Source organism: Hyla sarda, chromosome 5 (genome assembly GCF_029499605.1).
Source record: "Hyla sarda isolate aHylSar1 chromosome 5, aHylSar1.hap1, whole genome shotgun sequence".
Classification (NCBI taxonomy): Eukaryota; Metazoa; Chordata; class Amphibia; order Anura; family Hylidae; genus Hyla; species Hyla sarda.
This window is the reverse complement of record NC_079193.1, coordinates 217,493,580-217,504,971: the sequence shown is the minus strand read 5'-3', so window position 1 is coordinate 217,504,971 and position 11,392 is coordinate 217,493,580. Positions and strand designations below refer to the sequence as shown.

The 11,392-nt window shown below is 51.9% G+C and overlaps 1 protein-coding gene across 4 annotated transcripts in view; it reads left to right on the top strand.

The window, feature by feature from the left end:
* Positions 1-10,793: 10,793 nt before the first annotated feature.
* SLC35B3 (solute carrier family 35 member B3) overlaps positions 10,794-11,392 on the top strand; it is a 36,150-nt gene continuing 35,551 nt past the window's right edge. Inside the window, exon 1 of one of the 4 annotated variants that reach the window (XM_056521130.1) lies at positions 10,794-11,026. Coding sequence is in view for 1 of the 4 variants with exons in the window: in XM_056521127.1 (XP_056377102.1) it covers positions 11,325-11,326 (2 nt within the window). In the remaining 3 variants the exon portion in view is untranslated. Of the gene's footprint in view, positions 11,327-11,392 lie in introns of all 4 variants that reach the window. The other 3 variants (XM_056521129.1, XM_056521127.1, XM_056521128.1) reach the window with 3 other exon arrangements.

Below are 11,392 nucleotides of genomic sequence, written 5' to 3'. Positions count from 1 at the left end.
TATAAGTAAAAAAATAAGGATAAGCAAAGACAAATCCTCTAGGCTACATAGGAAGATAGTTAAAGGAGTAGTCCAGTAGTGACTCAGTGGTTTACAACTTATCCCCTATCTTAAGGATAGGGGATAAGTTGCAGATCGCGGGGGGTCCGACCCCTGGGGCCCCCCGCGATCTCCTGTACGGAGCCCCGACAGCCCGCGGGAAGGGGGCGGCCGACACGCCCCCTCAATACAACTCTATGGCAGAGCCGAAGCGCTGCCTTCGGCAATCTCCGGCTCTGCCATAGAGATGTATTGAGGGGGCGTGTCGGCCGCCGCCTCGTGCGGGGGTCGACACCCGCTATCTTGGCGGAGAGCCGGGGCCCCGTACAGAGAGATCGCGGGGGGCCCCAGCGGTTGGACCCCCCGCGATCTCAAACTTATCCCCTATCCTTAGGATAGGGGATAAGTTTTTCACCACTGGACTACCCCTTTAAGCTAAAATACCGGTAATCATTTGTTAGTTTCAGTGATAAAGATCAGATGAAGATGGAACACAAAATAAGAGATGTCCGTTATGTCCCCCCTGAGACTAAGGCTGGGCGCAAACTATAGAATTTCCAAGCGGAATTCTGCTTTAAAACTCTGGTACAGCAGGATTCCTGCACAATGCACAATGTTATTTCAGCATCAGAGCTTTCCATAGATGAAATTTACCTGCAGAAATAATGAACTTGGTCATTCTTCTGGCAGAATATCGTGCAGAATACATTGATTGCGATGTCTATGGGGATGACAATGCCCATGCAGTCCTCGGAATCTTCAGACAGAATCATTCTGGCCAGAGATTCCACAGTCTGAACCCAGCCTGATGATACTAAAAGGGTGTTGGAGATATTGAATATGTATTAAAAGCTTAATCTATGACTGAATTATCATGTCAAAACAAATAATTATTGAGCTTGTAATGTATATTCAATACCTCAAAAGACCAACACCCTTTTTTAATATTACTATAATGTTGCGTACAGACTACGGAATCTGTTGTCGAAAATATTCTGTTCGGAGATTCCAAGGGCAGCAGTCACCAACCAAGGACAAAGCGGACATTGCCATACCTATAGACGCCAATGTATTCCACAGAAAGGAGGATGAAGTCCTGTTGTGTGCACTGTGCAGCAGAAATCGCATAGTGTGAACCCAGTGGGTTATCAGTCCTTTTGTTTCCTATCCCCTTATCTGAACTTAACCCCTTAAGGACACAGGGCATATCCATACGCCCCCGTTTCCAAGTCCTTAAGGACACAGGGCGTATGGATACGCCCTGCGCATTTCCGGCCCCCGCCGCTAGCTGGAGGGGAGCCAGTGTCGGATGCCTGCTGAAATCGTTCAGCAGGCATCCCGGCATATCGCCCAGGGGGGTCATGATGACCCCACATGTCAGCGATGGCCGCAGATCGCTGAACAATTCAGCCCAGCAATCTGCGGCGAATTCAGGGTCAATCGGGTCTCCAGTGACCCGATGACCCGGAATTACTGGCTGATCGGGGCCGTTTCGGACGGCCCCGAACAGCCATAGCCAGCAGGAGTGAGGTGGCACTGGTGCCACCTCACGATCGGCCTGATTCGACGGCCGGTTTACCGGCCGACCAATCAGGGCACCTACTGCGGGTGTCACTCCCGCAACCCGCTCCGCCCCTCTTCAGGAGGACGTGAGCGGGTGCGGGAAGAAGACCCCGGGAGCTGGGGACCCCGATCCCCGGCGTCAATGTTGGGATCGGGGCCCCAGGAGCGGCGGTGTCCCGGAGCAGCAGTAGGAGGTGAGTCACAGCCTCCTGCTGTTGCTTAGCAACAGCTCCCAGCATGCAAAAAGGGCATGCTGGGAGCTGTAGTTATGCAACAGCAGGAGGCAGACCACCACAACTCCCAGCATTCCCTTATAGGCATGCTGGGACTTATAGTTTTGCAACAGCTGGAGGCACATTTTTTCTATGGAAAAGTGTACCTTCAGCTGTTGTATAACTTCAACTACCAGCTTGCACAAACAGCTAAAGTGCATGCTGGGAGTTGTAGTGGTGCATCTGCTGGTTGCATAACTACAACTCCCAGCATGCCCGTTGGCTGTTGGTGACTGCTGAGAGTTATAGTTTTGCAACAGCTGAAGGCACAATGGTTGTGAAACTCAGTTTTTTTTTTACCTAACTCAGTGTCTCACGACCGGTGTGCCTCCAGCTGTTGCAAACTACAACTCTCAGCAGTCACCGTACATGCTGGGAGTTGTAGTTTTGCAACAGCTGGAGGCACACTGGTTGTGAAACACTGAGTTAGGTCACAAACTCAGTGATACATAACCAGTGTGCCTACAGCTGTTGCAAAACTGAAACTCTCAGCATGTACAGTCTGTCAGCGCATGCTGGGAGTTGTAGTTTTGCAACAGCTGGATGTTCCCCCCCAATGTGAATGTACAGGGTACACTCACATGGGCGGAGGTTTAAAGTATCCGGCTGCAAGTTTGAGCTGTGGCAAATTTTCTGCCGCAGCTCAAACTGCCAGCGAGAAACTACTGTGAACCCCCGCCTGTGCGACTGTACCCTAAAAACACTACACTACACTAACAAAAAATAAAATAAAAAGTAAAAAACATTACATATACACATACCCCTACACAGCCCCCCTCCCCAATAAAAATGACAAACGTCTGGTACGCCACTCTTTCCAAAACGGAGCCTCCAGCTGTTGCAAAACAACAACTCCCAGAATTGTCGGACAGCCGTTGACTGTCCAGGCACGCTGGGAGTTTTGCAACAGCTGGAGGCACCCTGTTTGGGAATCACTGGCGTAGAATTCCCCTATGTCCACCCCTATGCAAGTCCCTAATTTTGGCCTCAAATGTGCATGGCGCTCTCACTTTGGAGCCCTGTCGTATTTCAAGGCAACAGTTTAGTGTCACATATGGGGTATCGCCGTACTCGGGAGAAATTGTGTTACAAATTTTGGGGGCTATTTTCTGCTTTTACCCTTTTTAAAAATGTAAAATTTTTGGAAAACAAGCATTTTAGGTTAAATTTTTTTTTTTTACATATGCAAAAGTCGTGAAACACCTGTGGGGTATAAAGGTTCACTTAACCCCTTGTTACGTTCCCCGAGGGGTTTAGTTTCCAAAATGGTATGCCATGTGTTTTTTTTTTTTTTGCTGTCCTGGCACCATAGGGGCTTCCTAAATGCGGCATGCCCCCAGAGCAAAATTTGCTTCCAAAAAGCCAAACGTGACTACTCCTCTTCTGAGACCTGTAGTGCGCCAGCAGAGCACTTTTCACCCCCATGTGGGGTGTTTTATGAATCGGGAGAAATTGGGCTTCACATTTTGGGGGGTATTTTCTGCTATTACCCTTTTTAAAAATGTAAAATTTTTGGGAAAACAAGCATTATTTTTTTTTTTTTTACATTTGCAAAAGTCATGAAACACCTGTGGGGTATTAAGGCTCACTTTATCCCATGTTACCTTCCCCGAGGGGTCGTTTCCAAAATGGTATGCCATGTGTTTTTTTTTTTTTTGCTGTTCTGGCACCATAGGGGCTTCCTAAATGCAACATGCCCCCCAAAAACTATTTCAGAAAAAAGTACTCTCCAAAATCCCTGTCACGATGCCGGCTGGCAGGAGGTGGATCCTCTGTGCCAGAGAGGGATTGGCGAGGACCGCGCTAGTGGACCGGTTCTAAGCCACTACAGGTTTTCACCAGAGCCCGCCGCAAAGCGGGATGGTCTTGCTGCGGCGGTAGTGACCAGGTCGTATCCACTAGCAACGGCTCACCTCTCTGACTGCTGAAGATACTGAAGATAGGCGAGGTACAAGGGAGTAGGCAGAAGCAAGGTCGGACGTAGCAGAAGGTCGAGGCAGGCAGCAAGGATCGTAGTCAGGGGCAACGGCAGGAGGTCAGGAACTCGGGCTAGGAACAGACAAGGGAACGCTTTCACTAGGCACTAAGGCAACAAGATCCGGCAAGGGAGTGCAGGGGAAGTGAGGTAATATAGGGAAGTACACAGGTGATCACACTAATTGGTAATCGGGAAGATTGGGCCAGGCACCAACATTGGTGCACTGGCCCTTTAAATTGCAGAGACCCGGCGCGCGCGCGCCCTAGGGAGCGGGGCCGCGCGCGCCGGGACAGGACCGACGGAGAGCGAGTCAGGTACGGGGACCGGGGTGCGCATCGCGAGCGGGCGCCACCCGCATCGCGAATCGCATCCCGGCTGGAGGCGGTACCGCAGCGCACCCGGTCAGTGGATCTGACCGGGGCGCTGCAGCAACGAGGATGAGGCGAGCGCTCTGGGGAGGAACGGGGACCCGGAGCGCTCGGCGTAACAGTACCCCCCCCCTTGGGTCTCCCCCTCTTCTTGGGGCCAAAGAACCTGAGGAAAAAAAAGTCAATTTTTCCGTGATGAGGTCCGATGCACATTAGGAGGGGTTCTGTGCGGAAACGCATGAGACAGTCCAATCTTTTATTGTTAATACAATAGATGTAGAGGGGTCTGGCGAGACTGGTCACAGGGACGTAGAACCTGTTGATAAGAGAGGCCAAAAAAATTTTTCCTGCAGATCCGGAATCCAAGGAGACCATAGTAGAGAAGGAGAAGGTAGAGGCAGATATCCGCACAGGCACAGTAAGGCGTGGAGAAGCAGAGTTGACATCAAGAACTGTGTCACCTTTGTGCGGAGTCAGCGTACGTCTTTCCAGGCGGGGAGGACGGATAGGACAATCCTTCAGGAAGTGTTCGGTACCGGCATAGTACAGGCAAAGATTCTCCATGCGGCGTCGTGTCCTCTCTTGAGGTGTCAAGCGAGACCGGTCAACTTGCATAGCCTCCGCGGCGGGAAGCACAGGAACGGATTGCAGAGGACCAGAGGAGAGAGGAGCCGGGGAGAAAAAACGCTTCGTGCGAACAAAGTCCATATCCAGGCGGAGCTCCAGACGCCATCCGGAAGAACGCATGTCAATGCGAGTGGCAAGATGAATGAGTTCATGTAGGTCAGCAGGAGTCTCTCGTGCGGCCAGAACATCTTTAATGTTGCTGGATAGGCCTTTTTTAAAGGTCGCGCAGAGAACCTCACTATTCCAGGACAACTCGTAAGCAAGAGCACGGAACTGAATGGCGTACTCGCCAATGGAAGAAACACCCTGTTCCAGGTTCAGCAGGGCAATCTCGGCAGAAGAAGCTCGGGCAGGCTCCTCGAAGACACCACGGACCTCAGCGAAGAAGGACTGGACTGTGGCTGTGGCAGAATCATTGCGGTCCCCATCAAACTTGTCCGGCAGGGACAAGCAGGGGTTAAGAACGGCCGGTTGCTGCGGAGGAGTTGCAGGAGCCGGCGGAGGAGATGGTTGTTGCAGCTGTAGCTGTGACTGAAGTTGCTGTATCTGCGGCAGCAGCTGCTGTGACTGAAGTTGCTGTATCTGCGGCAGCAGCTGCTGTAACTGTGACTGAAGACGCTGTGTCTCGGAGATCAAGTATGCCAGCTGTTGATCTCGTTGGGCGATCTTTACGCCAAATTTGTCCGGCAGGGACAAGCAGGGGTTAGGAACGGCCGGTTGCTGCGGAGGAGTTGCAGGAGCCGGCGGAGGAGATGGTAGTTGCAGCTGTAGCTGTTGCTGTATCTGCAGCTGCTGTATCTGTGACTGAATACGCAGTGCCTCGGAGGTTAAGTATGCCAGCTGTTGATCTCGTTGGGCGATCTTTAGGGCTAGCTGGGCGACCAGTGTAGGATCTTCAGCGGGATCCATGGCCGGATCTACTGTCACGATGCCGGCTGGCAGGAGGTGGATCCTCTGTGCCAGAGAGGGATTGGCGAGGACCGCGCTAGTGGACCGGTTCTAAGCCACTACAGGTTTTCACCAGAGCCCGCCGCAAAGCGGGATGGTCTTGCTGCGGCGGTAGTGACCAGGTCGTATCCACTAGCAACGGCTCACCTCTCTGACTGCTGAAGATACTGAAGATAGGCGAGGTACAAGGGAGTAGGCAGAAGCAAGGTCGGACGTAGCAGAAGGTCGAGGCAGGCAGCAAGGATCGTAGTCAGGGGCAACGGCAGGAGGTCAGGAACTCGGGCTAGGAACAGACAAGGGAACGCTTTCACTAGGCACTAAGGCAACAAGATCCGGCAAGGGAGTGCAGGGGAAGTGAGGTAATATAGGGAAGTACACAGGTGATCACACTAATTGGTAATTGGGAAGATTGGGCCAGGCACCAACATTGGTGCACTGGCCCTTTAAATTGCAGAGACCCGGCGCACGCGCGCCCTAGGGAGCGGGGCCGCGCGCGCCGGGACAGGACCGACGGAGAGCGAGTCAGGTACGGGGACCGGGGTGCGCATTGCGAGCGGGCGCCACCCGCATCGCGAATCGCATCCCGGCTGGAGGCGGTACCGCAGCGCACCCGGTCAGTGGATCTGACCGGGGCGCTGCAGCAACGAGGATGAGGCGAGCGCTCCGGGGAGGAACGGGGACCCGGAGCGCTCGGCGTAACAATCCCCTTGTCGCTCCTTCCCTTCTGAGCCCTCTACTGCGCCGCCGAACACTTTACATAGACATATGAGGTATGTGCTTACTCGAGAGAAATTGGGCTACAAATACGAGTAAAATTTTTCTCCTTTTACCACTTGCAAAAACTAAAAAATTGGGTCTACAAGAACATGTGAGTGTAAAAAATGAAGATTTTGAATTTTCTCCTTCACTTTGCTGCTATTCCTGTGAAACACCTAAAGGGTTAAAACACTTACTGAATGTCATTTTGAATACTTTGGGGGTGTAGTTTTTATAATGGGGTCATTTATGGGGTATTTCTAATATGAAGACCCTTCAAATCCACTTCAAAACTGAACTGGTCCCTGAAAAATATTGAGTTTGAAAATTTTGTGAAAAATTGGAAAATTGCTGCTGAACTTTGAAGCTCTCTGGTGTCTTCCAAAAGTAAAAACTTGTCAATTTTATGACGCAAACATAAAGTGGACATATTGTATATGTGAATAAAAAAAAATGTATTCATAATATACATTTTCCTTACAAGCAGAAAGCTTCAAAGTTAGAAAAATGCAAAATGTTTTAATTTTTCATCAAATTTACGGATTTTTCACCAAGAAAGGATGCAAGTTACCATAAAATGTTACCACTATGTTAAAGTAGAATATGTCACAAAAAAAGAAATCTCGGAATCAGAATGATAACTAAAAGCATTCCAGAGTTATTAATGTTTAAAGTGACAGTGGTCAGATGTGCAAAAAACGCTCTGGTCCTTAAGGCCAAAATGGGCTTGGTCCTGAAGGGGTTAATCACTGAAACAAACAAGTGATTATTTTAGCTTAAATCTCTTTCCATACAGCCTTGAAAACTGCACCTTGCCGTTCTTTATCCTCATTATTTCTATTTAGGCCCCATTTGCATGTCAAAATTTCAAACAGTAAAAAATCCAGACAGAAATTCTTCAGGCAGCCGATGCTGGCATAATAACCAACCAAAAATCGTACAATTACCACCCAAAAACCCTCCATAGACGGCAATGCATTTCTGTGCGAATTTTGCACATGGTGCAGAAGAATTTGATTGAAAACAATGGGAGTATGCTGCAATGGAATTCCCAAGCAGAATTTTTCTTCCAGATTCAGCTAGGCGTACAGAATAGCATGGTTTTTGCCTACAAACAATTTAAAAGGACAGGAGTAAAAAGGAGACAAAAATGTTGTGGGAACCTAGGCTTAACCTGGGTTAAACCTGTTTGTGTTTACGCTTAGCGTGCATATTTATACTCTTGAAAGGGATAAAAAGGTATATGTTAAGCTAGGTTGACCATGCATTTTAGCGGTCCGTCAGATCCACCAAAAACGGGATGCTGACATATACAGTAATGAAGGCCAGCGAATGCCATTCAATTCAATGGCCCAAACTGAGTCTATTGAATGTGTTTGGGACATTAACACTATTTTGAGCAGACTGGACAACGCAGCAGACGGTGACAAATGAGGGACAATAGTGGACTCCGGGAGGTTCACTGAAATCAATGAGGTGGATATGGCATGAGGTGGTGTCTCCCACTGTACCTAGATTTGAATTCACCCCAAAACAGATGCTAAGGATGGATTCTGCTGAATACCATGCAGTAGTATCTGTTTTAGAAATAGAAAAAAGATACAGATATGAGTTTTTTGCTGGACACAATATCGTTAAACAAAACGCAGCGTGGTTCACTCGAACAGTAGTTTGCAGTGCAGCTAGACCAGTATGTGGGCAAACACATACCGCGACACTGTGCACCGACCACATAGGGGAGATTTATCAAAACCTGTGCAAAGGAAAATTTGCCCAGTTACCCATAGCAACCAATCAGATCGCTTCTTTCATTTTAGAGAGGCCTCGTTAAAAATGAAAGAAGCGAACTGATTGGTTGGGCAACTTTTCCTTTGTACAGGTTTTGATAACTCTCCCCCATAGTGTGTATACACCCAGGCTCATGAGCTCTTTCTGGCACACTGGGTTATAGGAGGAGGCTACCGAGAACATTCATAACAGTGCCCAGCGAATACAACTATTTTAGATACAGAGAGATAAAACCAGTGGTCAAGACCGGGAAAAAAAGTGTGGGTCCTACGGCACTCCTGCTAAAGGGAATGGTGTACCCAGGGTGGAAAAAGTGCAGGAACTCAGTTCCCACACATTCCTGCAAAACTTGAGCCCTGGATAAAACCCCCTCATAAAGAACACCACGGGGTCCGCAGCAGCTACTCTGGAGGCCCCTCATAAAGAACACCCCAGGGGTCTGCAGCAGCTACTCTGGGGGACCCTCATAAAGAACACCACAGGGTCCGCAGCAGCTACTCTGGGGGACCCTCATAAAGAACACCCCAGAGGTCCGCAGCAGCTACTCTGGGGGCCCCTCATAAAGAACACCCCAGGGGTCCACAGCAGCTACTCTGGGGGACCCTCATAAAGAACACCACGGGGTCCGCAGCAGCTACTCTGGGGGCCCCTCATAAAGAACACCCCAGGGGTTCACAGCAGCTACTCGGGGGGGGGGGGCCTCATAAAGAACACCCCAGGGGTCCGCAGCAGCTACTCTTGGGGCCCCTCATAAAGAACACCACGGGGTCCGCAGCAGCTACTCTGGGGGACCCTTATAAAGAACACCCCGGGGTCCGCAGCAGCTACTCTGGGGGCCCCTCTTAAAGAACACCCTAGGGGTCCACAGCAGCTACTCTGGGGGCCCCTCATAAAGAACACCCCGGGGTCCGCAGCAGCTACTCTGGGGGACCCTTATAAAGAACACCACGGGGTCCGCAGCAGCTACTCTGGGGGACCCTTATAAAGAACACCCCGGGGTCCGCAGCAGCTACTCTGGGGGCCCCTCATAAAGAACACCCCGGGTCCACAGCAGCTACTCTGGGGGCCCCTCATAAAGAACACCCCGGGTCCACAGCAGCTACTCTGGGGGCCCCTCATAAAGAACACCCCGGGGTCCGCAGCAGCTACTCTGGGGGCCTCTCATAAAGAACACCACGGGGTCCGCAGTGGCTACTCTGTGGGACCCTCATAAAGAACAACCCAGGGGTCCACAGCAGCTACTGGGGGGGGGGGCTCATAAAGAACACCCCAGGGGTCTGCAGCAGCTACTCTGGGGGCCCCTCATAAAGAACACCACGGGGTCCGCAGCAGCTACTCTGGGGGACCCTTATAAAGAACACCCCGGGGTCTGCAGCAGCTACTCTGGGGGACCCTTATAAAGAACACCCCGGGGTCCGCAGCAGCTACTCTGGGGGCCCCTCATAAAGAACACCCTAGGGGTCCGCAGCAGCTACTCTGGGGGCCCCTCATAAAGAACACCCTGGGATCCGCAGCAGCTACTCTGGGGGCCCCTCATAAAGAACACCCCAGGGGTCCGCAGCAGTTGTTCTCGAGACCCTCATAAAGAACACCACGGGGTCCGCAGCAGCTACTCTGGGGGCCCCTCATAAAGAACACCCCGGGGGGTCCGCAGCAGCTACTCTGGGGGCCCCTCATAAAGAACACCCCATGGGTCCTCAGCAGCTACTCTGGGGGGCCCTCATAAAGAACACCCCGGGGGTCCGCAGCAGCTACTCTGGGGGCCCCTCATAAAGAACACCCCGGGGTCCGCAGCAGCTACTCTGGGGGCCCCTCATAAAGAACACCCCAGGGGTCCGCAGCAGTTGTTCTCGAGACCCTCATAAAGAACACCCCGGGGTGCGCAGCAGTTGTTCTCGAGACCCTCATAAAGAACACCCCGGGGTGCGCAGCAGTTGTTCTCGAGACCCTCATAAAGAACACCCCGGGGTGCGCAGCAGTTGTTCTCGAGCCCCTCATAAAGAACACCCCGGGGTGCGCAGCAGCTACTCTGGGGGCCCCTCATAAAGAACACCCCGGGGTGCGCAGCAGCTACTCTGGGGGCCCCTCATAAAGAACACCCCAGGGGTCCGCAGCAGTTGTTCTCGAGCCCCTCATAAAGAACACCCCAGGGGTCCGCAGCAGTTGTTCTCGAGCCCCTCATAAAGAACACCCCAGGGGTCCGCAGCAGTTGTTCTCGAGCCCCTCATAAAGAACACCCCAGGGGTCCGCAGCAGTTGTTCTCGAGCCCCTCATAAAGAACACCCCAGGGGTCCGCAGCAGTTGTTCTCGAGCCCCTCATAAAGAACACCCCAGGGGTCCGCAGCAGTTGTTCTCGAGCCCCTCATAAAGAACACCCCAGGGGTCCGCAGCAGTTGTTCTCGAGACCCTCATAAAGAACACCCCAGGGGTCCGCAGCAGTTGTTCTCGAGCCCCTCATAAAGAACACCCCAGGGGTCCGCAGCAGTTGTTCTCGAGACCCTCATAAAGAACACCCCAGGGGTCCGCAGCAGTTGTTCTTGAGCCCCTCATAAAGAACACCCCGGGGTGCGCAGCAGTTGTTCTCGAGCCCATCATAAAGAACACTCCGTGGTCAGATATCAGCTGTTCAGCCACCGCTCCCTCCTCACTACAAGGAAGAGCCGCCCCTCCAGCCCAGATGCTGTGAGGTAACACGTCAGCACGGCATGACGTCACAACACGGAAGCGGTGGCTGGCAACTGTACAAGTTGGATGCTGCCCTCTGCTTATTCCTTATTACCGGCCGGCACCGGGCTGGTTGTTCAGTGGTCGCGGCCCTGAGGGGTCCAGGATGCGGCTGCCGGGGGATTTAGGCCGATCCTGACCTGTGACTGCCAGAAAGGAGAAGGGATGTGCCCGGGGAGATCGTGCCAGCTCCGCCTGCTGTGACCCAGTGCCCGTCTAATCATCCTGTACGAGGCTGTGAACGTATGTCTTGTGCTCGGCATGTATGACTGCTTCTTACATCTCTGACCAGTGTACTGAGCTGTGCCACCCGGAGCAGTGTCACATAG